At 41.1% G+C, this 11817-nt stretch overlaps 1 protein-coding gene across 1 annotated transcript; it reads left to right on the forward strand.

Annotated features, from left to right (window-relative positions):
- Window positions 1–3191: 3191 nt before the first annotated feature.
- On the forward strand, window positions 3192–10785 carry LOC148135697 (uncharacterized). The gene is made up of 2 exons (XM_087984249.1): window positions 3192–3365; window positions 6622–10785. Exons 1-2 carry the CDS (start codon window positions 3221–3223, stop codon window positions 7530–7532), a joined length of 1056 nt encoding a protein of 351 aa, XP_087840375.1. The 5' UTR covers window positions 3192–3220; the 3' UTR covers window positions 7533–10785.
- The last annotated feature ends 1032 nt before the right edge of the window (window positions 10786–11817 follow it).

The following is an 11817-nucleotide window of genomic DNA, read 5'->3' on the forward strand; positions in this document are numbered from 1 at the left end:
AATTTAGCTTCCCTTGACTGGGTTTTACCATCAGCCCCACAACCTGAATCAACACATTAACTGTTGTGGGGATCCACGGTCGATGTCGGTCCAGTGGCTGGAACCTGTGGAAATAATATTGTATTTTGGTTGTGGGAAGCAGTTACCGATTGTTCCCTCGTCATAGACTCCGCCGGTCAATCATGTTTCACTCTATACTTACCCACACCATCCAATTCAAATGAGATGCCTAGAACATGTAAAAGTGGTAGGCAGAAACTATGCAGTCAGACCATCAAGCCTCGGAGGAGCAGGAGAATCGACGCTTTGGGCATAAGCCCTTCATCAGAAAGAGCTTATGCCCGAATCGTCGGTTCTCCTGCTCCTCGGATGCTGTGCGACCTATTGTGCTTTTCCAGTGCCACACTCTTGGACTCTGATCTCCAGCATCTGCAGTCCTCACTTTCTCCTAGATATTCTCAAATATCAAGCCTGCCATCCATCAAGAACACTAGCCGTTAGCATTAAACACTTCATCCATTCCTGCACACATCACTGCAACCATATGCTCGGGTATGTTTGGGTGTGTTTGTCTGTGGACATATATATGCGCGAATGCTTGTATGTGTTTGTGTGTGTACACATTTGTGTGTGATTGTGAGCTTGTGTGTTTATATGTGTTTCTGTATGTATGATTGTGTGTGGGTTGTGCCCACGTTTTGTGTGTGTAGAGAACTTAGCTTGTGGAATCAGACAACTTAACACAACGAACCCTTTCACAAGCTTTCCCTCACCAGTCAGCCATTTGTTGGTCCACGTTGCAATGTCAACATTTGCTTTGAACCCTCGGAAATGTGTCGTATAACACCTGCTTTTTATAGTCATTCGTTCTTGTCATGTCCCACTGTCATCTCCTTCGTCAAACCCTTTGTTCTTTTAATCTCTCTTGGTGTAGACCGAATCCTGGAGCTTGTTTCTCTGCCATTCTTCTCCTCGCCTTCTGCGTTTCTCTGTGGGATACATGCGTCACAAGTTTCCACTTCTGACCACAGGGCCCGGATCTCAAATATCAACTCTGTTCCTCTTTCCACAGTTGACAATGACCAGCATTCTCCGTTTTTACATCTGAACTGTGCCTTGGTGTTTGTTTTCCACATCCCGGGTGTTCAGTAGCTCTGGATCACACGTTGTACTATCCGTTCAGTCCCTGGCACGGGCCGCACTGTTCCTCTGCTCTCTGTCACACATGACCTTGTCTAAGTGTTCGCTGACAAACTCCAATGCCAAAAGGCCAAGCTTCCTAAGTAGCACTGCTATTCACGATACCGCAACCGATCGGACCTGATCCTAAAGAGAAAAGATAGCACCGTAATTTGGACTATCAGATTCGTGCATAGTTGGTGCAGCATTTTCCGAATTTTCTCTTCCTATTTCCCATTTCCAAGCTCTGAACATGTATAAACCTTACTGATCCATTTGTGAAATTAATCGCTGGCGATGTTGAATCGGTGACGAAATTCAAGACAGACTCGAGACTGTGGTGAATGTTACGGGCCTGAACCAACTAAAGCGAGCCATTGGCCAATGACACTGAACTTCCAGAAATAATTCAGTGCTGATAGAAGGCCTGACTGAGGAACTGGTGAGTCTCTGCGACAATTGAAGGACAGGCAGACAGCAGCAAAATGGGATGTAATGTCAATGACCCTCAAACTCTGGTTTGCTGCTTTCAGTCTTTGCTCATTATCCTCGATCGTTTTTTTTTTAAATTGGGATACAGAATGCAAAATATATTGCTGCTTGGCCACTACGACGTCAAATATAATGACTGACTCTCATGGAATGGGAGAAATATTTCCAGGCGCTCCTATCGTTCGCTGACAGGAACTTCTCTGCTATGAGATGTGTTAAGATGAGTCTATGACAGGCGGACTGTGTTGCATAGAAGCCCAATGATGTGCTACAGAACTGAAGGAATCCTAGCGAAATTTGCTTCCAACTTTATGGAAGATGAATTACCGGAGTCTCGTGTATTTCGGTACTCCCTGAGATAGCATAGTAATTTGGCAGAGAGCTGCATGCTCGAGATTTCGCTGGGCAATGAGATCCCGAAACATGTCAGATATGTCTGGGGAAGATTTACAGATGTGAGGTATATCGCCGGGTGGTTGATGGGCTGTGAGGTCTTCGGCAGGATTTCACTGGGATATCAAATTTCCATCTTCTTGGGATAATGGGGCGCACTCTACACGAGTTGGTAGATTCTGAGAACCATTTTGAAAACGGGAAATCTTGAGAGGGAAATGACTGGAATGTAAGAGACTTAACAGTGAGTTACTGGTTTCTATCATGTATCACACACAGTTACTGGGACCTTCGTTGCATTAACCTGATTGCCGAGTCTAGGGATCGAGTTATCCTCTTTGTAAATGCCATGTGGCTCGGCGCACGGGAGTACCATACTTACAGTGTCCCAATATTTATGTATGTGAAACTGTGGTTTTTGGTCAACATCCATGGGGTACACTGTGGGATTTCCTGTTAGTATTGGCAGATACTTGGACCCTATGAAAGATAATGGATATTCCCGGAGTCGATCAGTCCTTAAAAGGCATTTTCTTGGTACTCCGTTCACCACGATGCTTAGGACAATCGGCGAATGTCTACTCTTATGGAATTAGCCTTGGGATGTATACTTCTGGAAGATCCACCGATTGTGTCAATGTATACCAGGAGCCTGACGGAATGTTTCGTGCCTTATGCGGGTTTCTTCATGTCCAGAGAACGCTCGTTCTCACATCCAGTGTCCCACTGTTAAGATCAGTACGTACGATATGTTTGCCGGCTGAGATCACTCGTATGGGCCCGGATTTCAGAAAGAGCTTTGTTAATCACAGGGGTCTTCATTGAACAGTTCGGATTTACATGATGCCCGAACGTGTCAGTATATGGTCATGTTCCTCAAGTTCTGGCACTAGCTGAAGTGTTTCTGACAACACGTCAGTTGTTATTTAGTTGCAATTTGAATTGAGCAAGTGTTGCAACGTTATAGATAGCTCTGGATGTCATCGTCAAAATGATGCTGAGCGCCACGGAGGGTTTCACGCTCTTGTATATAACAGACTCCGGCAATTCTCGGTACCAGATCGGTGATTGTGGGTCGGGACGCTAACGGCGCTTCAGCAAGGAAAAAAAAAGCATGAATCAGACGCTGCCGTCAGTCCATTCCAATCTCACACAAATGGATCACAATCTGAGTGAAGCAGAATGGAATAGTACAGCAATGCATTTTCGTAATCAAGTCTCTAAAGATTTTTGGGTACTCATGGCGTTCTATAATATTGAACGGGTCTATTATCCTTTCCTGGCTGTCATCGGTGTCATCGGTAAGTCTGGAGAGGCTGATGTTAATTCCATCAATTTTTTTTCTGCTGTTCTATTGTCCATCATTCATACATTCATGAACAAGGATGTTGGGGCTTTCTGGTAAACATGTTTAAATATTGTTATTTGTTAACAGTGGGACTTTAATACAGTGCTCTTTCAAAAGGGAAACGTGTGATTAGTGATTCACTGTGGATCTGTCACTCTGAAGCGAGATGTATTGATTGGGGAATATATATATATAGGGATCTATAGTCAGAAGGGCCGCTGCGTAAATGGATAAATACGTGTTTAGAGGTGTCCTACAGATATCAGATTTATTTACAGGTCGTCTCTGATGTGGGAAATGCGTTTCGAAGTCATTGCGGGGAAGGAAGATTGGATTACGGCGGTAGTCCCGGGATGTGAAAAGCATTAAATGAATCCCAGGTTAAGGATGAACAATCCTGACTTGGAATTACATGCCTGCCCTTTGCTGTGGCTGGGTCGGAAGACCTGGAATCGCCTTTCTTGTAGCACCGCTAGTGCCCCTACACCCTCAAGACTGCGGCTTGTAGTGCAAGGAAAATGCTGGCCTCACCACTGGCGACTAGATCACATTGAAATAAAGAATACGGAAACGTTCAGATCACAGGCATGCTTCGGCAGTCGTGTTTCAGGGCTGCTGTTGAAAGGCCTGTAATGTTGGGATTGTACGCACTTGTTTACGGACATAGGCGATTGCTGATTATTGAGGAATGCAAAAACACCGGAGAAAGTACAGGGCAAGTCCAGTTTGGTTAATTACCACCTTTGCTGTCTACTGTCAGCAAAGTGCGAGAAAGTGTCAATAATAATGCCAGAATGCAACACCTATTCAAACAGAACTTGCTCACTGATGCCAAGTTTCAGTTCCGTCACGGTCACTGAAGTCCTGTCCTAAGCTGAATCTTGGGACAAAAAGTATGGGCAGGAAGAAACTATTCCCACTGATTTGGGATAATTAATCATTGATTTGGGCATAAATTTAATGGAAGGGGCAGAAGTTTTAGAGTGGATATGAGAAATAACCTTTATGATTCAGAGAGTGGTGTTAAACTGGAACTCACTGACTGTAAGGATGACAGAAGTATAAACCATCGTCACGTTTAGGAAGTATGTAGATGTGCATTTCTAATGCCGAGGCATACAATGCTTGGTACCAAGCGCTGAGAAATAGGATTAGAATTGCTGGGGATGTTCTTAACTATCACGGACGTGATGGGCTGAAGGGCCTTTTTCTGTGCTGTGGAACTCGAAACCCATCAAGAGGTTAGGCCAAGACAGAACATCAGAGTGACTACCTTAACATCAAGACAGCATATGACCATGAACATGATCAAGAAACCCAAGCAAAACTCGAGTCAATGGAAATCTGGAGACGTCTATTCAGTGGTTAGAGTTATCCCCAGCACAGAGGCTGTAGTTTGGGGTTGACATTAATCTCAATCTCAGGATAATTGTGTTGGTTTAGTTTTAGGCTCAAACATCTTCAGTTACTTCAGTATTTACCTTCCCTCCATCAAAATATCAGCGTGGGCATGTGCATTGGTCATTATACAATGTACAGTACATTACAATTTGTAAGATAGAGTACTGACGTAGGTAATGCCCAATCACAACAAGATGTGGACAATTATCAGCCTTCTACTGATAAGCACTAAATAACAGTAAAGTCACATAAGTGCGAAACAGTGAGCATATCAAGCAAGATAGAATTGAAACATGTTTGTTTGACGTTCAATGACATTATTAATATCACTGCTGAATTTCCCATGGCCTACACTCTGGGGTCAACAATGAGTGCAGATTGAGCTGCTGTCATCATATCAATACTGTGATTACAGAGCATATCTGAGTCTGTGAAATTTGCAAACCATACTTCACCTAGAAGGCAAGAGGGTGATAGAATCTCTTCACTTGCCTGGATGAATGAAGCTCCAACAATACTCAAAAAATGCTCAACACATCCATAATAAAGCAGCTGAACTGATTACCACTCCATCTGCCTCCTCCACCTTACTGAGTTACCTTCCAAACCCACAACCTCTCTCACCCACAAAATCAAAGTCAAGCACCTGCAGATTTCCCTTTAAACCATCCTCACTTATAAGTCGCTGTTCCTTAACTGGTGTTGGGTCAAATGGTAGGAACTCCTTTCCTAACAGAGCTGACTGTGAATTCATATCACATGGACTGGAATCAGTCAAGAGCGTGGCTCACTATGATCTTCTCCATGTCAATTTGAAATAGGCAATAAAATGGTGGCCCAGCCAGTGATGCATACATTATGTGACATAATTTTAAACACTGTAGCACTGATTGCGGGAACATATACCTCTGATGATAACTTTAAAATTCAAAATTCAGGGTACACCTCATTCTTATAGACTGTTTGGTCATACAGCATGCCCTTCTCTATATGTTACTTTGACCACCTTACATTACTCATTTAGAACAGCTTTTAACTTTTTTATCGAGAAATGCAAACCCACTCCATTCAAACTTTTCCTCAATACTTAGTCCTTTTACTGCCAGCACCGTTTGCAAGAATTATTAAGACCAATATGAACATATTACTGCAGATTGGATCAATTTAGATTTTTTGTACTTCATGGATGCAAACATGAAGTCACCTTTTAATTGCCTTTTGTACCAGTCTGATTTTATTTGTGATTTTAGTGCTTAGTGGTCCACATTGTATTGTCCATTTGCACATCCCAACTTATCACTGCTGGGAAAATGCTGCAGCCAATTCAAATCCAATACCACTGAGAACTACAGCCTGCATAAAAATAAAGTCACAGTGGTCTTTGGGACCATTTGTCAATGGTTTTGTGTTTTGTACAGGCTGAATCAATAACTATATTATTATTTATGTTACCTGTTCATGTCTACAAGGTGATCAAGAAACATTGATTAAAGAGAAATCTAGAAACTATACAATTGTTGACAAGGGCATTTCGAAGCTATATCCATATACATATAAAGCATCTACACGAAGAATCACTTATAGTAATTCCATGATTTAGAAAGGCTAATGCCATACTTTTTCAGTTAATTCTGTTTTTACAAGTTTAACTTTGTGTCAAATAATAAGCTCTGTCATGGGTAAGTATATTAAATTCCAACACTGAATACAGCAAGAAAAGTGCAAATGTTGTTAAAATTACTAAGCTATCGGTTTTGTTTTCTTTCAAAGCCTAATACATAATTTGTCTTTTTCTTTCTTTTCAACAGTTAATGTACTGACGATTGTGATCCTGTATCGTGAAAAGTGTGGTCTCTCCAAAGATAGCACTACATATCTGATGGCAATTACAGGGGCAGATCTACTGATAATTTTCATTGATTTGATATTACGGCAGATTCCTACACGTTATGAGCAACAGTTCATTTTCATGACCTCCATCCCCTTGTGTAATGTCCATGCTGTTGTGCTGTATACAGCCATAGACTGTTCTGTCTGGTTCACAGTTGCTTTTATCTTTGATCAATTTGTGAGCATTGTTTGGCAGAAACTGAAAGCTAAGTATTGTACAGATAAAACTGTAGTGGTTGTTCTGGGAACAATGACAATGTTCTTCTGCTTGAAGAACCTCATGTGGTTTTTTATGTTAACAAATCAGTATCAGTTTAGAAATGTGCCCTTGTTTTGTGCTGTAAGGGAAGCAGCAACTGATTCATTGACATGGGCTATAATTGAAATGCTTCATCATATTTTTACACCAGGGATCCCATTTGTTTTGATTTTGTTACTCAATATTTTAACTGTCAGACACAATCTGCTGACCAACAAAGAACGAGTGTGTCCCGAAGGCCACAGTATTGAGGAGACTCCCAGTGACACCGAGATGGTGAACCAAAGGAAGTACACCACTTTGCTGTTTGCTCTATCCGTGAATTTCATGTCACTATGGGTTATGCTGTTCCTTTATTCCCTGTGGAATCGGATGTTTTGGTTGGGCTATAAGCCGATATATCTTCCTAGGTTTTTCAGGGAAATTGGACAGATGCTTCAATTCCTGAGCTATTGCACAAATATTTGCATTTATATCCTAATTCTGGATGAGTTTAAGGAAGATTTGAAGTATGTGGTCAAATATCCATTTGTGCGAGTTGTTGCATTTGTTAGTGAAAAGAAGAACTGACAATTTCTCGCAACACAGTTCAATTGCATCCCATGTTATACATATCCTAGTCTCCCCCCAGCTTCCATGATGCAACTACAGTGGAATCGATTCACTATTAAGCTAAATTCCACCTAACTGAAATGCCAAATAGTAATGCCATCACAGTGAATTCAATGTGCTTTCTTAAAAAGTCTCCAAATCGTTACACTTTGTGAGATATAACACACTCATGGTAATGGTGATTAGACAATGCACAATAAAACCACATTGAAAACTCTTAAATATTGTAACATTCCCAAAGAGCTCAGCTAACGTGAGCAATCTTGAAATAATCTTTAGTAAATGTAAGGGCAGTCCCAGATAACTTGCTTCACCATGAAATGTCTCATTGAGACATTGGGGAGTCATTATCATTTGTGGGACCATTGAAGAGCAATTTGAAGCTTATCTTTGGGGCACATTGAACAGAAAAGAAAACGCATGGGTGTCTCTAGAATGGAGATTTCACCATGGATTCCAACTGCGGTATGGGCACCAGCTAATCAGACTCCATTTGATGTTTCATTAAGGGGCAGATTCTAATGTCGACAAACTCTCAAGTCTGCACTAAGATATGCGTCAATAACATACAACACCAAGGGGCCCAACAACAGACAGGATGTGGTCCTTGGGGCTCAGATGCCAAGACTAGGTGTCCTACTGTGTTCAACTATGAATTTCCAGCACTCATCCTGAGGAAAATTCTATCTCAGAGTAGCTGCTTGCTGTCAAGCTCTGAACATTTAAAAATCTTCTCATTGATTTGCGGAACTACTCAGCAGTTGAAGCTTCCATCAGTCTGAAGGCTGCTCAGAAACAATTCATGACAGACAAATTTCTGCCTGACATTTTGCGCCTCTACCAGGCTGACTATAAATGACTTATTCACTGGAGACAATTATTTCAAACTGTCCCTTGACTCAGACAAAGAAGGAAGTTATTGGTCCATCATGTCTGTCGGTCAACAAAGATCAGATCATGATGAAAAGCTTTTGCCCGAAATGTCGATTTTGCTGAAGCTCCTCGGATGCTGCCTGAACTGCTGTGCTCTTCCAGCACCATTGATCCAAAGATCAGATCATGTTAATCCCACTCTCACCCTTTGGCCCACGGCCCTGGATGTGACTGCAATGCAATTAAACACCTAAATATTACTTAGATGTTACCAAAGTTTCTGACTCAACCATCCCCTTGTGAGCAGTGAGTTCCAGCCTCCTATCATCGTCTGGGTGAAAAAACACTCAGGTTTCCTCTTAGCTTCCTAATTCCAATCTTTAACACATATAATTTAATAATTTACTAACCCCTTGATGATTGGGAGAAGTATTTCTGTCTACTATATTTATGTTGTCATAAGCTCATACATTCCTATCAACTCTCTATTCAACTTTCATTGTTCAAAGGAAAACAATGCCAGTTTATTCAATCTTTCCTCAGCTCAGAATATCCAGCCCAGGCAGCATCCTTGTAATTAGATTAGATTTTTTATTAGATTACATTACAGTGTGGAAACAGGTCCTTCAGCCCAATGAGTCCACACCGACCCGCCAAAGCGTAACCCACCTACACCCCTACATTTACCCCTTACCTAACACTACGGACAATTTAGCATGGCCAATTCACTTAACCTGCACATCTTTGGACTGTGGGAGGAAACCGGAGAATGTGCAAACTCCACACAGTCAGTTGCCTGAGGCGGGAATTGAACCCAGGTCTTTGTCACTGTGAGGCAGCAGTGCTAACCACTGTGCCACCGTGCCGCCCATAATTCTCCACTGAAGCCAGTGCAATCACACCTTTCCTATAACTACATGCAGTTGTCCAGTTGTGGACTGACAAGGATTTTCTACAGTTCCAGCACAATTTCTTGCTCTTGTATTCTATTCATCAGCCAATAAAGGCAAGTGTCCCACCATTCTTCTTAATCATGTGATTTACCTGGCCAGTACCCCTCAGGATATGTTGACATTTATGCGAAGACCCGTCTAACCTTCAGTACTTGCCAGGTTTCCACCAATTATAATATCATCCCATTCTATTATAGGCCTCCCCAGCCACAGTATCCCTTACTTTACTGAGCTGAATTCCAATTTCATCTGCTCTGCCTCCCCAACTGGTCCTTTAATATCACCTGAAGTTAATAGCTATCCTCCTCACTATTTATCACCCAACTAATTTTCTTGTGATCCACAAACTTCATGATCATACCCATTTACAGTTAAGTCCAAACCATCCTATATGCAACAAACAGTTTGGGCCCTAGCACTGAGTCTTGGAAAATCCCGTTGAAATTGACTTCCATTCACAGAAATATTTCTTTAGCTTCATTTTCTGTTTCCTGCCTCTCAATTAAGTTTGGATCCAACATGTCCCGTTTCCTTGAGTTCCGTAGGCTCTTATTTCCTTCACCAGTCTGCCATTGAAAGCTTTGCTGAAGTCCATACGGACGACATAAAATGCATGACCACATCGACAGTCCCGGTTACCTCTTCAAAAAAAAGACTACGTTTGTTAAACATCACCTTCTCTTAACACATCCATGCGGACTATCCTAAACAAATCAATCGATCTTCAAGTGTGGAGATATTTTGTCCCTCAGAATTCTTTCTAATTACATCTGCAACACCCAGGATAGATTGGCCTGTAATTTCCTAATCTATTCCTTCCTCACTTTTTGAAAATAATGGTTAATAAAGATTCAACTTTTATGAACAACACTAGGACGAGCCAGTTCCTTATGTATTCAAGCATTTTATGCATTAATTTTGGTACATAACATAGCAATGTCGAATGCATCTCGTAGATCCTGGAACCGAGGAATAACTACACATATCGTGCAGGTGTTTTGCAATATCAGTGGATCCAAGTTCATTTCGAATCTGTCATCATGAATACTAGCAGAGAGACAAGGCGTATTATATTTTCTATTTTACACCAACTTCTGCTTCTCCCTGCGGATACCATAGAATATTGAACTGTGAATAACTGGTTGAGTGCTGCATGGTTCAAATAACAATATAACTTCATTTGGAAGTTAAAAGATTATACACTTGCATTTCTACCTTTCTCTGCACACAGTTACATTAATATTTTGGCCGACCGTTAAAGGTTGAGATAACTCTCCCATTATGGACACACTGAATTCTGTACTTTGATTGGTGAATCCAGTTCAGTACCAGACATGTAACGCTGTTCTCAATTTGCTACTTCTGTCAATGTGCTTAATCTCCAACCTCCAGCTAAGAGAATCGAGATCCATTTAGCAAAAGATCATCTGAGTTCCCCACAATCATCCATTTATTTCAAAAGACTCAATCTCTTACCTTCTCATTTCGTGAGAACCCAGATTGTTACCTCATTGAAGAACCAATCCAGTTCATTAAAGAGACCAAAAGCTGATTCAGCAATGAATAAAGACATTCAATTGTTTAAACTAACTCAGGACTTGATTTTCCTCAGTACCTCATACATCTCCAAATACAGTGCATCATTGCATGTTAACTCACATCTGAAACCAAAATAATTATGCATCTCATTCAAAGAGAGACGAAACAAAAACAGATGAACTGTCATTCTACTGAGACTAAATAGCCTTTCAAAATGAATAATCTATTTCTAATAGTGTTCCTTAAGAGGCAACGAACCAGCTTTCAGTTACTCAACCAAATCAGATCCAACGGAAAACCTAAGCTCCAAAACAGAGTACCAGAAATCACAGACTTCAACTTTCAATGTGAATACCAATTTAATATGGCTTTAAATAACTCTACATTCCAAACTGATCTTAGCTTCTGTCAAGAACCACAGAAGTGAGTCCAACATTTATAATCATTGTGGCACCCTGTACAAATTAAACAACACTAACTCAGGCCAGATTTCAACTAGCATAGGTTGTATCAGAGTTTAAGTCCTCATCAAATCAACACCTTCAACTTAGATAGGATCCACTTGTTCAAGCAGTAGATCAAAAAAAATGACCTGATGTAAACTTAATAGTCTGAAATTTACATTTTGATTGCAAATAGTCTATAAGGAAGTATACGATGCATCACAGCATTTGAAAATAAATCCAGTGAACATAACGGGTCCAACATCAAAACGACCTTTACGAAATAGCACACAGAAGCATAAAGTGGAATGCAAAAAGTTCAAAATTGTCAAAATGGAGAGACACCATTCATATAAATCAACAGAGAGATACAGAGTTGTAGAGATATATAGCACGGAAACAGACCCTTTGGTCCAATTCACCCATGCTGACCAG

The sequence above is a fragment of the Chiloscyllium plagiosum genome, unplaced genomic scaffold (assembly GCF_037043375.1).
Source record: "Chiloscyllium plagiosum isolate Xiang-an unplaced genomic scaffold, Cpla_swu_hap1 HiC_scaffold_48, whole genome shotgun sequence".
NCBI lineage: Eukaryota > Metazoa > Chordata > Chondrichthyes > Orectolobiformes > Hemiscylliidae > Chiloscyllium > Chiloscyllium plagiosum.